We start from the raw sequence: 23,777 nt of genomic DNA on the forward strand, positions 1-23,777 counted from the left end.
CATATTATCTATATATCCTTGGGCAAGCTCCTGAACTTTCCTAAGTTCTAGTTTCCTCATTTTTAAAATGAGGACAATAACATTTATTTCAAAATAGTACTCTGAGAATTAAATGAGATAAAGTAGGTAAAGGGTTTACATTGTGTCTGGCTGATATAAGCTCCCATTTTATTACTACATTATACATTACATTATTCTTCAAATTATAAATTTCCAATACTTACATGCAAAAAGGTCTTACATAAAAAAAAGATCCAAATGCATCATCAAAAAAATGGTATTTGAGATTTAACTTACTTTAAATTGCAATCCTCTTCCTTTTCATATGATTTACTTTGTGTTGAAACAGGCCTCGATTGGTCTTCTTGCTGATCTCTCTAGTTAAATGAGTAAAGGTAAGTCATATAAACAAAAATCACAATACCAGGATATGGTTAAGTGCCTTTCTGGTCATTAATCATTTCAGAGTTGTCCATAGTTTCCATGAAATCCAGGCACAGAATTCGAAATGTTATGGTATGAATATAAGGTTTGGAACAATGTAATTTCACCTTTGATTCTTTTTGGATTAAGAAAGTCAATTTTAAAGGAAAAATGTATCAATGCCTTATGTGATCTTATCTAACTCCTGTTTCCCCACTACATTAGTCTTCCAACTTGTAACATACAAAGGAAATTAGGCTCACAGGAAATGAGAACATAAATCTGTTTAATGGGTAGAAATACTTATCTCAAAATAGGCAAGACTTCAATGTTAAGAAGATCATGAAGCACTAAAGTACTAAGCTTTTTGTAATGATGTATCAAGACATGAAAGTGAGTAAACAAAAATTCAAGGCAGCAAAAGTTATATCCATTAGCTTCTGTGGGGCAGCAATGTCTTCTCCCCTTTCCTAGCCCTTCCTGGGCTTCTACTTTACTCTTTTTCAGGGTAGAGGTAGATTGTCCTTATTAGAGGATTCTTGGAGCAATAAATCCCTCATTTTCCTACAATATGGTTTGTTATTTTCCTAGTCTTTAGACACTGGCAAAAACTAAAAGATATCATAAAAATTTACTTTTAGTAAAATATTTAATTACAAATGAAACTAGCAAGTCTATAACCATTATCTGATTACCTGAAAAGAATGTGATGTGTGTGTATGTATGTGTGTATTTATGTGTGTACATGTATATTATATATATTATATATTATATATGTGTATACATTACACATTATATATATGCATATTATATATACGTGTATACATAATATTATATATAACATATATTTCTTATTTCAAAACTAACGAATAATGAAGGACTGTATAAGGCAGTTCAAACAAATTATTCCCTATTCTTCACTACCCTCCTAAGGGGGATGGGTGAGAATTTAAAAGAAGATGTATTAAGTAGAGTAAAAACTGAAAAAAGTTTGAAAGCAGCCACTTTATTCCTCTAAGGAATAAATAATGGGAATGTTGATGCATACGGAGCTGCTTACATTAGGAATAAACAATTTGGTAGCCAGAATGGGGCAAAATATGCTTATATTGTCTAGTGATAAAACTTCACTACATTTTCTCTAACTATAAAACTGACTACAGTCTAGCCCTAAGAATCTGAGTTACATCCAACTGCAGAATTGAAGAAACAAATTACCATCTGAGTATCAGTGATGACTGTTATCCTTTACTCAACTTTTTTGCAGAGCCCATGTTATTTCTATCCTTACTGAATTACCAGAATTAATTATATACATCTACTCTCAAACATTAATTTTAAAGTAGTGGGAAAGATTACTAAGTATGAATGTTCTTACTAATTAGATGACTGGAACATCAAATAGAAAACACTTTTCCAGTGGCTTTTCAAAAATGCGTGCATATCAAAAACATATACTTGCATATATATACATACACCTATTCATATATTCATGTTCATTCTGTGATAATTCATTGAACTAAAAATTGATGTTTTGGGCACTTTTAAAAAGTTAAAAAAAACTAGCACTCACATGAAATTAGTAATAATTGCATATTTACTTACTATTACTTCCTCAGCTTGTCGAACCAGATCAGCTGTTTTTGCTTCCAATTCTGCATTTAAACGCCTAAAGGCAGAAAATAATTATTATTTGGGATATACTCAAAATTCTAACAAAAATAAAAGTAATTAAATTTCAGTAACTACACTTTAGCTAATCAAAAAAATGCCAAAATATACACATGACATTTTTATTCTAAAATTACCATTACTTTAGAACTCTTACCTCCAACCACTCATGATTCCTTATCTTTTGTGGTAGAAATTCATACAGTAACTCGTGGCCTCTCTCTGGCCCTCACTTCAGGTGGAATGATTTATTTGGGTAGAACAAACTGGATGGGTTCAACTCAGTTTCACTCTCCATCAACTCCAACTGGGGACAGGAATAGGGCAGGGTGGGGGAGAGGCCTGCTTTGGTCTGGGGTGTTGCTGCATCTGGGGAGATAACTCTGGGTTTAGTGAGCAGACCTAATGTGGCTCACACCTCAGCTACATACTTCAGTATCAGCTTCAGAAACAAAGGTGACTTTTTGGCCTCCACTTGCCACTCCTTCCTCCACCCCCATCCCTGCCTCACCCCACCACATCTACTTGGAATCTAACCAAGAACAGGAATACTATTTGGCTCCATTTAGATGGGAAGAATGGCAAGAATGGCAATATCACTGAAGGAAACTCTTTTTAAAGAAAAAAGTGCTCATAATCCTTCCACCATCATCCAATTGTTTTTATTTTTCATATTCCCTTCTAATTTTCATCTATACACACAATTTCATACTATGCTTTCCTACAAAAAACAGAAGGAATATGTATCTCCACATAATCTTTATAATTCATGCCTTAAATGGCTACACAATTCTAATGAGTTGCACTTAACATAATGTACTAAACTGTTCCTACTGTTAAAGATTCTTTTTCACTTTTATTTTTTTTTTCAACGTTTATTTATTTTTTTTGGGACAGAGAGAGACAGAGCATGAACGGGGGAGGGGCAGAGAGAGAGGGAGACACAGAATCAGAAACAGGCTCCAGGCTCTGAGCCATCAGCCCAGAGCCTGACGCAGGGCTCGAACTCACAGACCGCGAGATCGTGACCTGGCTGAAGTCGGACGCTTAACCGACTGCGCCACCCAGGCGCCCCTCTTTTTCACTTTTAAAGGTTAACACTATAATAAATATCTTCAAAAGCATGTAACTTTTTAATTTTATTCATAGGTCACATTTCTAGACCATCTAGTCTCTTTTGAAATTACATGAAGGGAATATGTTGAGCAATTTTTAAAATGAGATATGATTTGTTTTTCTTCAATATGTGATTCAGAAGAAACAAAATTCAGACAATCCCCACCCCCAGTTAAAAAAAAAAAAAAAAGGAAGAAGAAGAGAAGCAATACTACATTCCTTATGCCTTCCTAAAACAGTCTAATGTTGTAAGAAATATTTTTACATCTTAAGATCAGTTAATCAAAAGAAAAATAACTAATAAAGACTTAAAGTTGCATTTAAGATGCCATTACTTGATTTTTCACATTTTCTTAAGAATCATGAGAACTTAAATAGAAGCTTCTGGTCAATATAGTTTTCTGAGGATGACTCAGAACACTATTCTGCTCCAAACCATGGATGTCCAAATGGACATGTTGGATAAAATGTAATGAAGGAAATATTGCTAAACTCCAACTCAGGCAAGGAAAATACCCTGACACTAAAAAATAAAGCAGTAACTCAAAGTGAGGGCAGTAAACAGGAACAGAAGCCAAAAGAGTCTAACAGCTAAAAACTGATGCGTGTGTGGGGGTCATGAAGGACTACACCTGTGAAACACAGACTATAAAACACTACCCATAACATTAGGCAAATGGAAATGAAACTGGAGTCATGGGTGGAAAAGATTCTCTTGTCAGTGGTCAGAGCAAATTCATCCTTCCCAGATGGTGTGGGGACACTGTGCCAAATTTTAGTGTAGAAAGATACACCGAAAGCAGTGAAAACTCTGATAAGCTAGGAAAGGTAAATGTGAAATCAACCTATAATGACATTTACTCATGTAGAACATATGGAGCTCTCTCAGAAAGCAAACCCTGCTAAAAATAACCTCACAAACATAACAAACTGCATAAAGAAGTTACCAAGACAGAGAAACGGCAGACACGACAAAACTTATACCATAATAACTAGATTTTCTAAATCTATAAATAAAAATCTAAATCTAAAATCTATTTTTAAATATTTTAAATCAGGATTTTTCATTTGCCCACTCCCCAAAAAGCAGGAATAGAAACTATTAGGCAAGAGCTAATATTTTTTTTTTAACAAAAGAACACTGAATTTAGAAAAGAACCAAGTAGAAATTACATTAACAAAAACACAGTCATTGCACTTAAAAACTCAAACTCAATGGTTACACTGAACAATCAAATGAACTGAAGAGGAAATGAATTAGAAGAGAGATAAGAGACAATGCACCTAAAAGGAGATAAAGAGAAGCAAAAAGATAAAAATACAAAAGAAAGGTTAACATGCATTGAAGAGAGACTGACAAAGACATATGTACATCTACCTAATAGAAGCTGCAGAAGGAAATCCCAGAAGCAGGAACATCAATATTCAAATACTGAGAATTTTCTAGTACTGAAGAAAGACATGGATCTCAAGTGGAATTAAAATAGTGAAATTAGTCAGAGAAAGACAAAAATCATATGACTTCACTAATATGAGGACTTTAAGAGACAAAACAGATGAACATAAGGGAAGGGAAACAAAAATGTTATAAAAACAGGGAGGGAGACAAAACAGAAGAGACTCATAAATACAGAGAACAAACTGAGGGTTATGGGAGGGGTTGTGGGGAGGAGGGATGAGCTAAATGGGTAAGGGGCACTAAGGAATCTACTCCTGAAATCATTTTTGCACTATATGCTAACTAATTTGGATGTAAATTTAAAAAAATAAAAAATAAAACAAGTTAAAAAAAAAAGACTGTAATCTGGGCACTAAGGTTGGTGTTGTTATTAGAATGGTTACTGTTTCTAGGTCTTTTCATGGACAAAGCTAGGAAATAGTGGGTGGGGGGAAGGGGAGGAGATGTTTTGTTTATTTATTATGTATTTATTTATTTTTAATGTTTATTTATTTCTGAGAGAGAGACAGAGCACGAGTGGGGGAGGGGCAGAGAGAGAGGGAGACACAGAATATGAAGCAGGTTCCAGGTTCTGAGCTGTCAGCACAGAGCACGACACAGGGCCCGAACTCACAAACCTTGAGATCATGACCTGAGCCGAAGTCGCTCAACCGACTGAGCCACCCAGGCACCCCTATTTTGTTTTAAAGATAAAATAAATCATAAGTTCAAACATTCTTCCAATTCAAATTCAAGACTACAGAGTTTTTACTTAGCCTCTTTTATGTTACATTCATATCTCCTTTTCCCACTCTGATCATTCTGGTTCTCAAAGTCACTGGGGATAAAAGAATTAAAATTATTATATAACAAACATATATCAAAACATACATATATAATCATATAACAAACATATATCAAAAAAGAAAACAGGGGCACCTGGAAGACTCAGTCAGTAGAGTATATGACTCGTGATCTCAGGGTTGTGGGGTTGAGCTCCATGCTGGGATTAGAAATTACTTAAAATCTTGAAAGAAAGAAAGAAAGAAAGAAAGAAAGAAAGAAAGAAAGAAAGGAAGGAAGGAAGGAAGGAAGGAAGGAAGGAAGGAAGGAAGAAAGAAAGAAAGAAAGAAAGAAAGAAAGAAAGAAAGAAAAGGAAAGGAAAGAAGGAAGGAAGGAAGGAAGGAAGGAAGGAAGGAAAGGAAGGAAAGGAAGGAAAGGAAGGAAGGAAGGAAGGAAGGAAGGAAGGAAGGAAGGAAGAAAATTAGCCCACACCTGTAAACGTCATAGTGAAATTACAGAACTTCAAAGACAAAAATAATCTTTAAATTATCAAAGCAATTATTTAAAAAAAAATAGTCTACCAGCATGATGTTCTAAAAAGCTGACAGTAGACAGTTTATCAACATCTCTAGATTCCAATGGACTATGAAGTGTTAACTTCAATGGATTGCAGAGGAAAAAAACTGACCATTTAGAATTCTATGTCCAGCTAAACTACCATAGAAGAGTAAGTGTTAACAAAATTTTCAAAAAAGACTGCAGACTCAGAAAAAGTAATGAAGGGTCTACACTTCAGGAAGGAGGAAGCTGGACCTAGAAAAAAGGTCACAACAGGGACAAAAATTAGAAAACATGATGATAAATCTAAATTAGTACAGAACGTAAAAATAACATTAATCATAACCTGGAGAGCAGGAATGTTCAAAACTAAGAGCAAGTCAAGTATTATCTAACTTGACAGATAGAAGAAAACCAAGTTAAAGCATTTTAAGGTCTTTCCAAACCAGAAAAAGAAAAATAGAGATACAACAAAAACTTCAATCCAATAGAAGACAGAAAAGAACAAAGGGATAGTAAAGAGGAAATACAAAAAATAAAATGACCCAAAGAATTTCAAATTAATGACACAATAATGTAAATAAATTCACTTATCAGAGGCAGAAATGATCAGACAGGATATAAAAACAGTGTTTTTAAAACTAAATGATATAAAAAGCTTATAAATAAAAGAATAAAAAAATGGAACTAATAATGAAAGGAATAATTCTTTTCATCTGGAAGATTTAAGGAAATCAAACAATACAGTGTCCAAGCAAAAAAAATGAACACAATTCTATGAAGAAGTTTTAAATTATAGTTATAGCTTATTTCAATACACCTCTAACAGGAATCAACAGAGCTAGCAAGAAAAAAAAAATGGTGAGGATACTGATATTATGGAAAGCCAAATTAATTAGCTTGAGCTAAGAATTAATTCACAAATAGCAAATATACTTTCTATCAGAGAATACATGAACATTTACAAAAACTGAACATGCATCTATTCAGAACTAAGTTTCAATACATTTTCAAATATCATTAGTATGTAATTCTCTGACCATAGTGCAATTAAACATAAATTTTAAAATTATAAAAATAAAGCAATCAAACAATCTATATGCCTGGGAACTAAAAAACTCCTAAATAATCACTTATGAAAATCATAAAATATTTAAAACCAAATAACCACAAAAGAAATAAATATCAAACTAGGCCCTGAAATAAAAATAAGCTGTAGGTGGAGAAAAATTTACAAATTTAAATGTATTTATTAAAAAATTAAAAACAAAACTAAAAACAAAACTAAAGTAAATTAAAAATAACTTTTTTTTTTAATTTGAGACAGCATGAGCAGGGGAGAGGGGTGAGGGCGAGAGAGAGTCTTAGCAGGCTCTATGCTCAGTGTGGAGCCCAACACAGGGCTGCATCTCACAACCCTGTAATCATGATCTAAGCAGAAGTCAGGAGCCAGCTGCTCAACTGAGTGAGCCACCCAGGTGCCCTAGTAAACTAAATAGGAACTAAATTACTAAACTAAAGAGTAAAAAAAAAAAATCCACCACAATTAGAAGAGCTAGGATAAAGACCAAATAAGAAAACATAGATTAGCAGCAAAATCAAAAGCTAGTTCTCTGGGGGCATCTGGATGGCTCAGTCAGTTAAGCATCTGACTCTCGATCTCTGCTCAGGTCTTGATCTCAGGGTCATGAGTTCAAGTTCTGTGTTGGGCTGGGCATGGAGCCTACTTAAAGAAAAAATAAAAGCTAGTTCTCTGAAAAGAGCAATAAAATAGACCTTCCAGCAAGACTGCAAAAAAGAAAAGGCAAAAATAAATGACACTAGAAAGCTTCCATAAGATGTGTGTGTATAAGGTAACAAACACGCACAAGACTTAAAATACACACACACACACATACACATATATCAGACACATATACACATAATGGAACATTATTCAGCCATAAAAAAGAATGAAATCTTGCTACCTGCAACAACGTGGATGATGGTAGAGAGTATTATGTTAAGTGAAATTAAATCAGAGAAAGACAAATAACCTATGATTTCACTGATGTGGAACTTAAGAAACAAAACAAATGAGCAAAGGAGGAAAAAAAGAGAGAGAAAGAGAAACAAGAAATACTTAACCACAGAGAACAAACTGATGGTTACCAGAGGGGAGGTGGGTGAGGAGATAGGTGAACTTCGGGATGGGCATTAAAAAGCACACTTATCGTGATCAGCAAAGAGTGGTGTATGGAAGTGTTGAATCACCACACTGTACACCTGAAACAAATATAACACTATATGCTAACTATACTGGAATTAAAAAAAATAGTAATAAATTAACTATTTCTTAAAATAAAAAATAAACATATTAAGAGTATATTTATGTTTTTATATTATAAATTTACCTTTTGAAAACATATATGAAGTGGACACTTTTCTAGAAAACTACAAATTACCAAAATTCATTCGGGAAGCACTAGTACATCTAAATTAATGATTATTCATTTATGAAACTGAAATGATAGGCAAAAAAATTCCATCAACAAAAAATACATCAGACTCAATTTCACAGTTTTAATCAAAGGATAGATGATCCCTAGTTACAAAAAGCTCCCAAGAACAGAAAAAAACAAAAAGGAAAACTATTCTGTTGTTTCATGTGGCTAGGATAATATGGGTATCAAAATCAGAAAGGAAAAGAACTAGAAAAAAGTATAAGACCAATTTCATTTGTTTGAAGATGCAAAAAACCTACATAAAATTAGAGCAGTCAAATCCAGCAGTCTTTAAAGGAAAATAAAAAAATCTGCTTAGTAGTTCAAAGTGTTAAAACATTAAATATGGAGGGGGAGGACATTTAGTCACCTAATTAGGGAAAAAACTTTTGATAGGATTTAACATTCATTCAAAACAGGAATTAAAGGAAACAATGTCCTTAAACCTAATAAAACAATCTAGTAAAACTCTATTATCAAATTTAATACACAGTAATAAATTAAGTGGGCTCCTTAAAATCATAACCAAGATAAGGATGCTCATCATCACTTTTTCTATTCCATACTGCAGTGGAGGTGCTAACCAGATTGATTTTAAAAAATGCATAAGAAACTGTGAAGACACAAAACTATCCTTATCTACATTTGATATAACAATGATTATAAAAAATCCAAGGGACTCTATCTACACAACGACGAAGAGAGTTCAGCAGGACTGACTATATATAAATAGAGGCCTAGGATCAACATACAAAATCAGCAATGTTCCTACACATCTAATCAATTAGAAATATTTTAAAAAGCAATTCATTATAGCCACAAAAACTATAAGGCACCTAGAAATAGATTACATATGTGAGGGTTTAATGTAGTAATATAAAATATTAAAGGACACCAAAAAAACCCCAACCCCTGTATAAATGGAGATGTATCAATATTCATGGAAAGAAAGATTCAATACCATAAAGATGCCAGTTCTCTGCCAATTAATCTATAAATCCAATGTAAGTGGTATTTATGGGTATGGGATGTGGGGAGGAGTGGGGCTTGCCCTACCGGTTATCAAGACCATTATAACAGAGGTCACAGAATCTTACTGTTTAGATTTCTAGTTTATAATATAGGCAAGAAACTTGGAAAACCTACTGACTTGAGTAATCAGCACATTCTTTAGTATATTCTCTCAGATGGTGATTATTTCCTGAAAATATCTAACAGCAGTTGATTATAGACCATTCTGGATTGGGATCCCGGCAAGTTCTGTGTTCTGCTGATTGGAGACATCCCAAATATGCTTAATATCAAGACCGCATGTGGCAAAATACTCTGTTATTACCTCTTATTCTTGCCCATAAGAATGGCCAGATATTTTACTCTTCTGCATGGCACAGAAGTGATCTATAGCTTCAGGCAGAGCCAGGAAGCTACTCTGTTCATATATGCCTCAGATTTGCACACCTGAGTAGAGGTAACAGAACAAGCAACAACTGGCCACCTTTACCACAAAATGACTTTTGTTAAAATAGAATAGCTCCTATAAACGTCTTTAAGAAGACTTTAAGCAGGACCATAACAATATACCAGAGCTAGTTGCAAATTATACCCCTAAATAAGTAAATGAATTAACCTAATCAATGCGGGTATTTAGTGCTATCTAGAATATAATGAACATAACCATTTGGGGTTGAGCACAGCTGATTCAGACCTGTACACAGACAACAGATGAGTTACTTAGGTAAACTCCTGAAGTGAATTAATAGGCCCATTTCATTAAATAGAGGAGAATGATTATCTTCCTACATGTTATGGCAAATTAACGAGTACATGTCTAGTTCATCAAGAGAGTTCACTTCAGTTTTAACTTTAAATATGCTTTAATTTTAAGTACAGATCATATGGTAACTCTATGTTTAACTACATGAAGCAGTACTATAATGTTTTCCAATTTTAAATTAAATTAGATAAATTAAAAAGAAAATGAGTTGGTAAAATATAATTTTTTGTAAGGGTATATGCAATGACAAATAAAAGACGTGGTCTCTTACTTTATAGAACTTACAGCCCAGTGGAAGAAACAGACAAAAAGTACACTAACAAATGAATTTTTAACAATTATGCTAACTGCAAAGAAAAATTAGTAAGTCCCTATAAAAAGAGTAACTGGGGAGCTTACTTTAACATAGTTCAGGAAGACCACGCAGAGCATTACAGGTGGAAGGCATGTGTGTGATTGTCCTCAAGGGAAAAGTCTGAGACGCTTAAAGACCAGTGAGGCTGGAAATTGGTACGCAAAAAAGAGAGGGCACCAGATCAAACTAGAGACAGGATCCAGATCAGACAGCTTCTTTTTTGATTTTTTGATTTTTATTTATTTTTTTAATATGAAATTTATTGTCAAATTGGTTTCCATACAACACCCAGTGCTCATCCCAACAGGTGCCCTCCTCAATGCCCATCATCCACTTTCCCCTCCTTCCCACCCCCCATCAACCTTCAGTTTATTCTCAGTTTTTAAAAGTCTCTTAGGGTTTGGTCCCTCCCTAACTTCAGACAGTTTCTAAAGTGCAACAGGGAACCACTGCAAAGTTTCAGGCAAGGGAGTGACATGATCAAATTGAATGATTACTCCGGGTCTGTGTGAAAACTGGGGCATGAAGGCAGAAATGGTCTAAAAATGAAAGCACGTGTTGTCAAAATAGGTATAATTACACTGAGTGCAGATAAGTAAAGGAAATGCTCCTCCCAACTCCACCAAATGTGGATGAGAACGGGAATTCCAACTGCAATGAGAAACACGCTTTCAATTTAGAAACCAAGAGAAATTTACATAATTAAACTCTAGCGACTCCAAATTAAGTGGATTTTCTTAAACTAGAAACTGAAATATTGGCAATTCCTGCTATCCTACTCACAAAGCATTATCATTTTCCTGATGAACATGTTTACTTGGGGTAAATTTCCATCCGCTTCAAACACTGAGGATGCAAGCGGAGAAAAGATGAAGACTAGCGAATAGGATGATGAAAGGAGAGTGGTAAACAGTGAGTAACCCCGAAGACCCCGTCAGTCACCAGGAAAGTACTTGCAAGCAGCCTCATTTGGGTAAAGGAAAGTAGAAAACCTGAACGGCTTCTTACTTATATTCTTCCTCCCGGGCAAGTAGGTCACGTCGAGGCGCAGCAGGTTGCTGAATACGCTGCGGGAGCGGAGTGCTTGGAATGCTCCGTCTCTGTAAAACAGAAAGGGACTTTCAGACCCGAAGTTAAATGAGGTTCCGCGTTCTCAGCCCGCTGGAAATCTAGTCGCTACTCGAGTGTCTGTGTTTCAACTGACCCGCGGTCCAACACTGCGCCCCGCCATCTTTCACGACCGACGCTGTTACCGAGGCAACGAACTCATCTTCCCGCGAGAGTTCCCGCATCCCAGACAGCCTACCGCCCTGGGCGCAGACTCCGTCTAGTCCTGGACTCTAGAGCTGTCTTGAGACTGGGGTGGGGCTTGAGGGCTAGGGAGTAAGCACAGAGCAAGCTCTAGTTGTGGACTGAAAGGGGGAACCCTGATCTGCACTGCCCCAGTAGCCCAAGAAGCCATCCTACTGGGTCGACATACAAATTGTGAAGTTGGGGTTGGAAACGTTTCAATCAAGGAAGGCAGGTCCGTTTCTAAAACTCAGTAAGAAGCAAGCTAGTAAAGCTCCTTCTCTGTTGTGCTTTTCCAAACTTACTAGCCCATTCGACCTCCACCTGGTTTTTAAAAAATGAACTCGTTATTGGAATTTTAGGTTCTAATTTCTCACAGTTAGAGCATCAGCCAGCCTAAGTTCATGTCCTGGCTCTGCCGCTTACTAGTTGTACGGTCTTGGGTAAATCACTCTGTATCTTGGCTACTTAAAGGAGAATAAAAATAGTTCCCATCTCATAGAGTTACAATGAGGAGTAAATGAATTTGTGATTAGGATTGTGGCTGAAACACAGCAAGCAGTTAAATTTTCCAGCTCTTTTGGAATAAAATTGAGAGTTCAAAAATAAACCTTCACATGTTAAAAAATAAAACTGCCAGTTATTTTACCAGCAAAAATGGGTTTGGGAATAGCAGAGAACTGGAATCTGGAACAAGCAAGCTGCAGCAGAACCACAGGCAAATCCACAGAACAAAGGAGAGGACTGCTCTTATACAGGAAAGGGGGATGCTGGGAAAGCTGTTATAAACAAAAAGCCTATTGGAATAAAAACTGGGAGTTTGAAGTATAATTGCTATTCATTGGCTGAGCTGTGACAGTCTGTTATTGGCTGGGCTGTTGTCAGGCTATGGGAAACACCCTTCCTCCTAAGGAAGTGTATCCATGTGCAAGGTCTATCTCTTCCTGTTAGATTTGCAATTGTTAAGTGGTAGAGTTTAAGAGCTTCCCCCTCCTGGTCTCCTGACTCCATTCTAAATAAGGTTTCCTTTTATTAATTTTTACAAGTGTCAACATTTGGCGAGGATGCCAAGACCATTCAATGGGGGAAAGAATAGTCTTTTCAACAAATGGTACTGGGATGCAGAAGAGTTAAATAGGACCCTTATCTCACACCAGGTATCACAATTAACTCAAACTGGATCAAACACCTAACCTTAAGAGATAAAATTATAAAGCTCTTCAAAGAAACTGTAAGTGAAAATCTTCATCACCTTGAATCAAGTAATCATCTCTTAAATATAACACCAAAAACAAACCACAAGAGAATAATCAATAAACTGAACATCATGAAAATCAAAAACATTTTGTTTTGGGGCATCTAGGTGGCTTAGTTGGTTAAGTGTCCACTTCAGCTCAGGTCACGATCTCACGCTTTGCGAGTTTGTGCCTCACATTGGGATCTGTGCTGACAGCTCAGAGCCTGGAGACTGCTTCAGCTTCTATGTCTCCCTCTCTCTCTGCCCCTTCCCCACTCATGCTCTGTCTCTTTCTCTCTCTCAAAAATAAACATTAAAAAAAAAAAACTTTTTTTTTCAAAGTATACCATAAATAAAGTGAAAGACGAACAATAACAAGTGTTGGGGAAAATGTGGAGAAATTCAAACCCTCATACAGTATTGGTAGGAATATAAAATTGTGCAGCCACTTCAGAAAACAGTCTGGCAGTTACACATAGAGTTACCAGATGATCTAGGAACCAACTCTTAGGTATATGCCCAAGAAAAATGAAAACATATGCCCTCACATAAAGTTGTACACAAATATTTATATAACAGCATTATTCAGAATAGCCAAAAAGTGAACATAACCTAAATGATCATATACTGATTAATGAGCAAATAAAAATGGTTTAATAATAAAATAGAATATTATTCTGCACCCAAGAAGAATGAAGTACTGACACATACTGTAGTATATGGATCAGCCTTGAAAACATGAAGTGTCAAAGAAGCAATTCATAAAAGGCCACGTATTAACTGACTCCATTCCAATATTACCACATATTATGTGAAATGTCCAGAATAGGAAAATATATATTGACAGAAACTAGATTAGTGGTTGCCCAGTTTTACAGATGATGGAGGATTGGCTAAGTTGCAAAGGTTTTTGTGGGGGTATTGTAAATATACTAAAATTGATTGTGATGATGGTTGCACAACCTTCTGACTACACTAAAAGCCAATGAATAGTACAATTTACATGGGTGAATCATAGGTATGTGAAATACATCAATTAAGTTGTTAAAACATTAAAAAAAATAAATTATTAAAATGAAAAGATCAAGGGATGGAGAAAAGTACACCACACTAATGCCAATCAAAAGAGAGTTGAAGTGGCTGTATTAATTTCAAGCAAAGCTGACTTCAGAACAAGGAAAATTATCAGCAACAAGGAAAAGCGTTACATAATGATAAAGAGGTTAACACTCCATGGAGAGGCAGCAATCCTTAATGTGTATGCGATAAACATTTTAGTGTTAAAATGCATGAGGCAAAAACTAAAGGGACTGCAGAGATACGGATAAGTCCACTAATAGATTTGGAGATTTTGACACCCCTCTTTCAGTAATTGATAGTTTAAACAGGCAGAAAAACATTAAGGATATAATTGCTATTAATCATCTTGATCTAATTGACATTTGGAGAATACTCCCTCCAACAAGAGCAGAACACACATTCTTCTCAATGTCACATTAAATATTCACCCAAATAGACCACATCCTGTACCAAAAAATGCAAAATAAAAAAATTTAAAAGAATATAATTTATATTAGTTTCCTAGAGCTGCTGTAACAAAGTATCACAAACTAGGTGGCTTAACACAGAAGAGGGACACCTGGTTGACTCAGGTGGTTGAGCATCTGATTTCAGCGTGGGCCATGATCTCACAGTTCATGAGTTTGAGCCCCATGTCAGGCTCTGTGCTGACAGCTCAGAGCCTGGAGCCTGCTTCGGATTCTGTGTCTCCCTTTCTCTCTGCCCACCCCCCAGCCCCCGCCCTGCTCATACTCTCTCTCTCTCTTTTAGGAAATGAATAAACATAAGAACAATTTTAAATAAATTCATTTTAAAAATTAAAAAACACAGCAGAAATTTATTGTCTCACAGTTCTAGAGAACAGAGGTATAAAAAAGTGTTGGCAGGGCCATGCTCCTTTTGAAACATATAGGGGGGAATCTTTCCTTGCCTCTTCCTAGTTTCTGGCGGTGGCTGTCACTCTTTGGCATTCCTTGACTTGCAGGTGCATCACTTGAATCTCTGCCTCTGTAATCATACTGTGTTCTCCCCAAGCGTCTCTGTCTTCACATGGCATTTCTTCTCATAAAGACTGCCAGTGTATTGGCCAAACACATTGTTTTAGTGTCAATCTGAGTCTACCAGTAGTGATGCTATCAGTCAGGAATGCCTGGGGGACTCACCTGGACCCATACCACTTGTGGCAAGCCCCCACGGATATTTCTCCAACCAGAGCCAGTGTTGTGGCTGGACTGACCTTTATGGTTCTTATTATGAGTGTAAGATACACCCCAGCAACAACCATGAGGGAAAAAATGAGGTTTATTACTCACAAATCCTGGAGGGTACACAGCATGCCTAAGGGCCATACAAGGGAGGCTGCAGGTAGAAAGGGAGTACAGACCTGGGATTCTGCCTTTATCAGGGTTGAAGACGGGTTGCCTAAGGTTTCCTTGATTCACTTCTATTGGTGAATTTTCAAACATAAGAGTGAGAATTGGGGCATGGAAAGGGGAAAGGGGTGTGGACACTCAAGCAGTCAGTTATCTAGGTTTCCTTTATAAAAGGAGAAGTCCATGGATAGGGGAGGCCTCGCTCCTTATCTAGTTATTTAGTTAGTAGCTGTGTCATCCAGCTGGCAACATGTTTATTCGAGATGGATGTCTTTGAAAGGGATGCCTTGGCAATCAAAAGCTTAAGGTCAGCCACTTACTACAGACCCACCTTAAATGACCTCATCTTAACTTGATTACCTCTACAAAGACCCTATTTCCAAATAAGCTCAATCCACAGGTTGGGGAGCATGGCTTAGGACTTGAACATATCTTTTGAGGGGACAAAATTCAACCTATAACAGGATCATATGAACTATACTCTCAGCCCATGACAGAATTAAACTAGAAGTCAGTAACATAAAAATAGCTGGAAAATCTCAAAATACTTAGAGATAAAACACAGACTTCTAAATTATCTATGAGCCAAAGAACAAGTAGCAAGAGAAATTTTAAAAACATTTTGAACTAAATGAAAATGAAAATACAACTTATCAAAACTTACTGGAAGCCGCAAACCAGTACTTAGAGTACTTAGCATTAAATGCCTATATTAGAAAAGATGAAAAACTTAAAATTGACAGTCTTAGGTTCCAACTTAGGCAATGAAAGAAAGAAGAGCAACTTAAGCTTAAAGAGAGAGAAAAAAAATGAAAAGGGAAAAAAAAGAAGTAAAAGAACAGCAATCATTGGAATTGAAAACAGGAAAACAATAGAGAAAATCACAGAAACTAAAAATCTGATTCTTTGGAAAGATTAATAAAATCAATAAACCTCTAGTCATGCTAACCTAGGAAAAGGAAAGAAGACACAAAATAAATTACCTATTCTGTGTTATTTTATGTGATGGTTAGTCAGATATGACCATGAGAGGAGTCACAGGAGAGAAACAGGTGGCAAAGAATGCCACACAAAACTACATGGGAAAGCCTCTGGTGGTAAGGAGACAGAAAACACAAGCAAGAGGGAAACCTAGGCTAGAGCTTTTGTTGGGGTTTCTGCAGGAAAGGCAAGGCAGTTTAGGGTTGACTAGTTTGAATAATTTCAGCAGGCCTTGGGGCATAGGAGCTGTCCCTAGTTGCCTGGTATCTGGTCCTGGGACAATTAAGGCAGAGGAATATTGCCTCCTGGGGTGTACAGGACAGTTAGAAGAGATATGACTCTGGATTGGTTAATTTGCATACCAAAGGCATGCTCCTGGTTGAGTCCTTATGCTATCTCTGAGAATTGGCTTAACCCCTGGAGAGACAGTCTTTCCCCAGGCAGAAAGGTTTTTTAAGATGTCAAAACACCATAATCCACAGAAAAATTAAAAATATAAATGATATAATACCAGGGTCAGAAATGGAAAAGGGATCATCATTAGTTATCTCATAAACATTAAAAGAATAATAAGAGAATACTATAAACAACTCTATATTCACACATTTGATAAATTAGATGAAATGGACCAATTCCTTGAAAGATGCAAATGACCAAAACTCAGACAAGGAGAAATGTATAATTTGCATAGTCAAGGACTGAGTCACTAACCCTCTGAGAAAGAAAGCACTAGGCCGAGATAGTTTCATTGATGAATTCTATCAAATATTTAAAGAAGAAATGGTACCAATTCTCCACAATGTCTTCTAGAAAGTAGAAACAGAGCGAACACTTCTAATCGTTCTAATAGTCCCTAATACTGAAAAGCAGTTAAACACATTATAAGAAGAGAAAACAATGGACTGCTATCTCTCACGAACATAAATACAAAAATCTTCAACAAATATTAGCAAATAGAATCCCACAATGTACAAAAAGAATTATACACACAACCAAATGGGAGATTTATTCCAGGTATACAAAAATAGTTAAACATTCTAAAATCAATGTAATTTAGCATATAAAGAAGAAAAAAGACATGATCATAAATATTGATGCGGCAAAAGCTTTTACAAAATCCAACAACTTTTATGGTAGAAAATTTCTTGGCTAAAATTCTCAGAGGAGAACATCTGCAACTTGATAAAGAACATCTACAAAAAACCCACAGCTAACATCATACTTAATGGTGAGAAGCTGAATAGTTCCCCCTAGAGGGGCACCTGGGTGACTCAGTCGGTTGAGCGTCTGACTTTGGCTCAGGTCATGATCTCACTGTTTATGAGTTTGAGCCCCGCATAGGGCTCTGTGCTGACAGCTCAGAGCCTGGAGCCTGCTTCAGATTCTGTGTCTCCCTCTCTTTCTGCCCCTCCCCGACTTGCACTCTGTCTCTCTGTCTCTTTCTCAAAATAAATAAACATTAAAAAAATAAAAAATAAAAAAAAAATGAATACTTCCCCCTAGGGTCTGTAACAAGACAAGAATGTCCTCTCTCACCATTCTTATTTAATATCATACCTGAAGTCCTAGCTGATAATAAGACAAGAAAAGGAACTAAAAGGTATACATTGGGAAGGAATAAATAAAAGGTCTTTGTTCAGACATGATACAAGTGTCTATGAAGAAAATTTCAAAGAATTACCGAAAAAACTCTTGCAGCAAACAAAATTGATAAACAAAAGGCGGTATACACACACATATATATGTATGTGTGTGTATATATATATATATATATATATATATATATATATATATTTATACATAATGAAATTTGGATCCATGCTATAACATGGATGAATTTTGAAAACATGTTAAGTGATAAAAACTGGACAGAGAAGGACAAATATTACATGACTCTATTTATACAAGGTGCCTAGAATAGGCAAATTCAGAGACAGAATATAGACTGGAGAGGGAGAGAGGGACTGGGTAGCTACTTTTTAATTAGAGAGTTTCTGTTTGGGATGATGAAAAAATTCTGGACGTAGCTAATATCAATCATTGCACAACATTGTGAATATACATAATGCCAACAAATTTTATACTTAAAAATTGTTAAAATGGTAAATTTTATATTATATATATTTTGCCACAATAAAAAATATTCCAGTTGAGGAGCATCCTACAAAATACCTGATCAGTACTTATCAAAACTGTCAAAATCTTCCAAAACAAGGTAAGTTTGAGAAACTGTCACAACCACAAAAAGCCTATGGAGACATGACAGTGAAACATAATGTGGTATTCTGTATAGAATACTGGGACAGAAAAATCTATTATGTTAAAAAACAAAGAAATCTGAATAAACTATAGACCTTAGTTAATAATAATGTATTAAGAATGGTTCATTAGCTTTAATAAATGTACTATACTGGTAGAAGATGTTAATGATAGAATAAACTGGGTGCAGGGTATATGGAAACTCTCTGTACTATATTCTCAATTTTTCTGCAAGCCTAAATCTGTTCTAAAAAATAAAGTCTGTTTTCTTTAAAATAAGCTAAAAGAGACTTCTTTAACAGAATTGTGAGCTAGATTCTCTTCTTGTACAACAACCAGATTCTGTTAAACAAGCATATATGCATTGCTTAATTTGCAGAGGTAAGGAAAACTTCTGTGTCCTGCTGACATCTGCCACTCCAGCTCTCTGCCCTCCCAAATGAACAAAACGGATTCTGTGAATAGGCAATTAAAAAAATAAAATGAGGGGCGCCTGGGTGGCGCAGTCGGTTAAGCGTCCGACTTCAGCCAGGTCACGATCTCGCGGTCCGTGAGTTCGAGCCCCGCATCAGGCTCTGGGCTGATGGCTCAGAGCCTGGAGCCTGCTTCCGGTTCTGTGTCTCCCTCTCTCTCTGCCCCTCCCCCGTTCATGCTCTGTCTCTCTCTGTCCCAAAAATAAATAAACGTTGAAAAAAAAATTAAAAAATAAATAAATAAAATAAAATAAAATGAGCTGGGGCGCCTGGGTGGCTCAGTTGGTTAAATGTCTGACTTTGGCTCAGGTCATGATTTCATGGTTCATGGGTCCAAGTCTTGCATTGGGCTCTGTGCTGACACTGCAGAGCCTGCTTGGGATTCTCTCTCTCTCTCTCTCTCTCTCTCTCTCTCTGCCCCACCTCTCAAAGCAAACAAAGAAATAAACTTTTTAGAAAAAGTTTTTAAAAAATAAAATGGGTTAACCTGAGAAAATGCCCATAAAAGGACTGTGCTCAGAAAGCAAGGTTGGGATCATCAGTAATATGGAGGAGCTGAACCTGAGACCCTTCTTCTAAGCTACTGAACTAACTGATAAAGACTAAAATAGCTCCAAATTGATAATGTACCTAGGCTCCCAACAGAATCAAATACAAAGCATTTTCAGAGGAAAAATATCCCTAATTAAGCCCACCAGATTCCTGGATTAAGATCAACAAAATGTGAGTGCACCATCAAAAATCACCAGGCATAAAGGAAGCAAGCAAGTCACCAGGAGGGAGAAATCAAAAGAAATAATAAATATTTATAATCCCCAATAAACTCAGATATAAAAATTTTTATCAGTTGTGTAATGTAGAATATTTATTTAGAATATTTTTAAAGAAATAAGGGATAGAATTATAGTGATGATCAAGCAACAAAGGACTCTCAGGAATGATCAAGCAGATGTGACAAATAATTGTATGACACTTTTAGACATTAAACGCCTATTTGTTGAAATGAAAACACTCAGTGGATAGGTCAAATGCCAGATTATACACAAATAATTTGTTAACCATAAAATATCTAAGAGAACTATCCAGAATGAACAGAGAATGACAAGGACATGGTAAATATAAAAGAAATGTTAATCATAGGAGTCAGGCTGAGAAGATCTGACATGTAAATAATCAGATTCCAAGGACAGATTTTAAATATTGAGAAGCAACATTACAAAAGTTAATTGCTTAGAATTTTTGAGAATTTAGGAAAGACATGAATGTATAGATTCAAGAAACACAGGAGGATAAAGTTAAAAATCTATTCTTAGACCTGTTATATAACCCAAAAGTTTTTTTTTCAAGCATCTTTAAAATAGCCAGAGAGAAAAAAGACAACCTACAAAGGAGGAATTAGACTGAAAGCATATGTTTAATAGCAACAATGGAAGCCAGAAGACAGTAAAATGATGAGTGAAATCCCAGGATAATAAGCTCCACTATAATGAGAATTTGGATCAAGCATGATGGATGACTAATCACCAATTAATCATTAATGATTGGCTACCTTCTCTCTAGCCCCCATTTTCAAACTGGGTGGGAGAAACTTTTATTTTCTGAGTGGAAGAGATAGAGGATGTGGAGTGATGAAGAAAGGGGACAGAAAAGCTGTGTGAGAAAAACTAAGCACCCAATCTCAGGACACAGAGAAGCAGAGGCTGAGTCCTTTATTGCCAGTATTCTTCCAATCTACCCTCCTTTGATTAGAATGATTAAATGGGCCCCAGCTATATAGAAGATTACTATAAATTACTATAAATGCTGTCACTGTCCTGGAAACTCTAGTCAGTGAGACAGGATCCAGAATTGGCATCACTGGTGTTTATTTTGATTCAGACCGCCACCACCAAGTGGTGCAAAACCACAATCAGGATGAGCAAAGATTTTAATTATAGAGCCAGACCACTAAAACTTCTAGCCAGCCAGCTAGACAGACTCAGGTGACTCATTTCTTTAATTTCCACAATAATCCCACTCTTCTTTGTATATAGTTACACATTTTCATCTTCCCTAATATTGCCATATTGTTTCCATATTCTGAGGGGATTTTATTGTATCCTCAAAGGGATCAAAGAAAATTTCAGTCTAGAACCATGCACTCACTACTCCTATATTGCAAGAGTGAGAGTATAATAAAGATATCTTCAGATAAATAACACTTAAGAGACTCACCACCCACATACACATACTAAGGGAACTTCTACAAGATGTACTCAGGAAGAAAGAAAATCATACCATAAGAACACTTTGAGATGCCATAAGAAATAGTAAGCATATAAAATGGTAAACAGGCATGTCAGTCTAAATAAATAATGTCTCTAAAATGCCTACTAATAATAATGCCTAATATGTAGAGATTAAACATTGGATTCTCACTATACTGGGAGGAGAAAGGAACGTCTTCAACCTGATAAAGAGCATCTCAAAAAAAAAATCTGCATCTAACCTCATATTTAATGATAAAAAATAAATGCTTTCCCCATAATATGAGGAACAAGACAAGAACTTCCATTTTTACCATTCTTATTCATAATCATACTGGAGAACTGAAGTTCCCTCCTATGCAATAAGGTAAATTAATTTATCAATCTGGGAAGGGAGGAAATAAAAGTGTCTCTATTCACAGATCACATGATTGTCTAGTTGAAAAACTCCAAAGAATCTACCCCCAAAAGTCCACGGAAATATTTAGAGATATTAGCAAAGTTGCAAGATACAAGTCCAATACACAAAAACTAGATGCAGTTCTAAATACTAGCAATGAACAATTGGAAATTGAATTCTGAAATGCAGTACTATGTACAATAGCACCAAAGGAATGTGAAATGCTTAAGAATAAATCTACCATGGGGCGCCTGGGTGGCGCAGTCAGTTAAGCGTCTGACTTCAGCCAGGTCACGATCTTGCGGTCCGTGAGTTCGAGCCCCGTGTCAGGCTCTGGGCTGATGGCTCAGAGCCTGGAGCCTGTTTCCGATTCTGTGTCTCCCTCTCTCTCTGCCCCTCCCCCGTTCATGCTCTGTCTCTCTCTGTCCCAAAAATAAATAAACGTTGAAAAAAAAATTTAAAAAAAAAAAAAAGAATAAATCTACCAAAATATATGCAAAATCTATAAGCTGAAAACTGCAAAACGCTGATGAAAGATACCAAAGACCAAATATACGTAAAGAGATTCCAAGTTTATTAAGTAGGAGACTCAATATTGTGAAAAATACCAATTCTCTCTCATCAACATTCCAGCTGGATTTTTGTAGAAATTGACAAACTGATTATAAAACTTGTATGAAATGACAAGGAAACTACAGTAGCCAAAACAATTTTGAGAAAGAACAGCAATGTTGGAGGACTCACAATACCTGATATTAAGACCACAGTGATCCCGACAATATAGTACTGAAAAAAAAATACGTATAGATCAATGGAACAGAAAAGAGAGCCCAAAAGTAAACCCACACATTTCAATAAAAGTACAAAGGTATTCAATGGGGAAAGGATAGTCTGTTTAATAAATATTAGTGGAATAATTATAAATCCTTATTTTAAAAGTTAACTATGATTCCTACTTCCCACCATATAAAAAACAATTTGGATGTGACTTATAAAGTTCAACATATAGTTACCATAAAACACAACAATTTAGGTAATTACCCAACACAAATGAAAGCATGTCAAACACAAAAGACTGTATGCTAGATGATTCCATCATATTAAATTCTGGAAAAGGCAAATCATAATGACTGAAAGCAAATTGATAGCTGTCTAGAATTGGAGGTGAGATGAAGGCATTGACTGGAAAGGGCCGCAGAGAAATTTTAATTGTTGGAAATGTTCTATAATCTTAACTGTGGTGGTAGATACATCGCTATTCATAAATACCCAACCTCATTAAACTACCCAATTAAAATCAGTGAATTTTATTGTGTATACTTTATTTCTGAATAAAACTTTGGGAAAAATGATTGGTTAAGATATTCCTAAATATTCCTCCAATTCAGTTTGACTTGCTTGAATCACTTTTCAACGAAGAGTCATCAATGTCCACCCTTCTCCATACAGTATTATTTTCTGTATCATCAAGTGTGGGTTATGAAGCACTTATTAAGAGTGCTCCACTATTTTCTCCAGAATTCTCTTCCATGTCTCTAACACCCATTCTGCAGGTTCTGATGTAAATACTGAACCATTGATAATTATAAGCAAACCTTTTATGTTTGGCTGCTTGTCTGACTTTAACTGCGAGATGCCTTCTGACTTCAGATATATTAAAATGTGAAAAAAGGAGAACATTTTGGAATTAAAATGTGGTAGAGGCAAACAAGGTTTTATTATTATGTAATAATCTATCCCCAATAATGCTTTTTGGTCAATTTTATCTCATATTAGTGTAACTAACTTGGCTATCTTTTGATTAGTCACTTTCATCAGTCTATCTGTTCCTCCCCTTTCTTATTTCTGGAACTCAGCC

The 23,777-nt window shown here is 35.8% G+C and overlaps 1 protein-coding gene across 3 annotated transcripts in view; it reads right to left on the reverse strand.

Moving 5' to 3' along the window:
• TEX9 (testis expressed 9) overlaps window positions 1-11,916 on the reverse strand; it is a 61,860-nt gene extending 49,944 nt beyond the window's left edge. The window contains exons 1-4 of one of the 3 annotated variants that reach the window (XM_045449651.1): window positions 11,806-11,916; window positions 11,610-11,701; window positions 2,029-2,092; window positions 298-377 (exon numbers count right to left, since the gene is read on the reverse strand). In XM_045449651.1, the coding sequence (XP_045305607.1) occupies window positions 298-377; window positions 2,029-2,092; window positions 11,610-11,701; window positions 11,806-11,832 (263 nt within the window). In that variant the 5' untranslated portion in view covers window positions 11,833-11,916. Of the gene's footprint in view, window positions 1-297; window positions 378-2,028; window positions 2,093-2,251; window positions 2,402-11,609; window positions 11,703-11,805 lie in introns of those variants that run through there. The other 2 variants (XM_045449649.1, XM_045449650.1) reach the window with 2 other exon arrangements.
• Window positions 11,917-23,777: the final 11,861 nt, after the last annotated feature.

Source organism: Leopardus geoffroyi, chromosome B3 (assembly GCF_018350155.1).
Source record: "Leopardus geoffroyi isolate Oge1 chromosome B3, O.geoffroyi_Oge1_pat1.0, whole genome shotgun sequence".
NCBI classification, from domain to species: Eukaryota; Metazoa; Chordata; class Mammalia; order Carnivora; family Felidae; genus Leopardus; species Leopardus geoffroyi.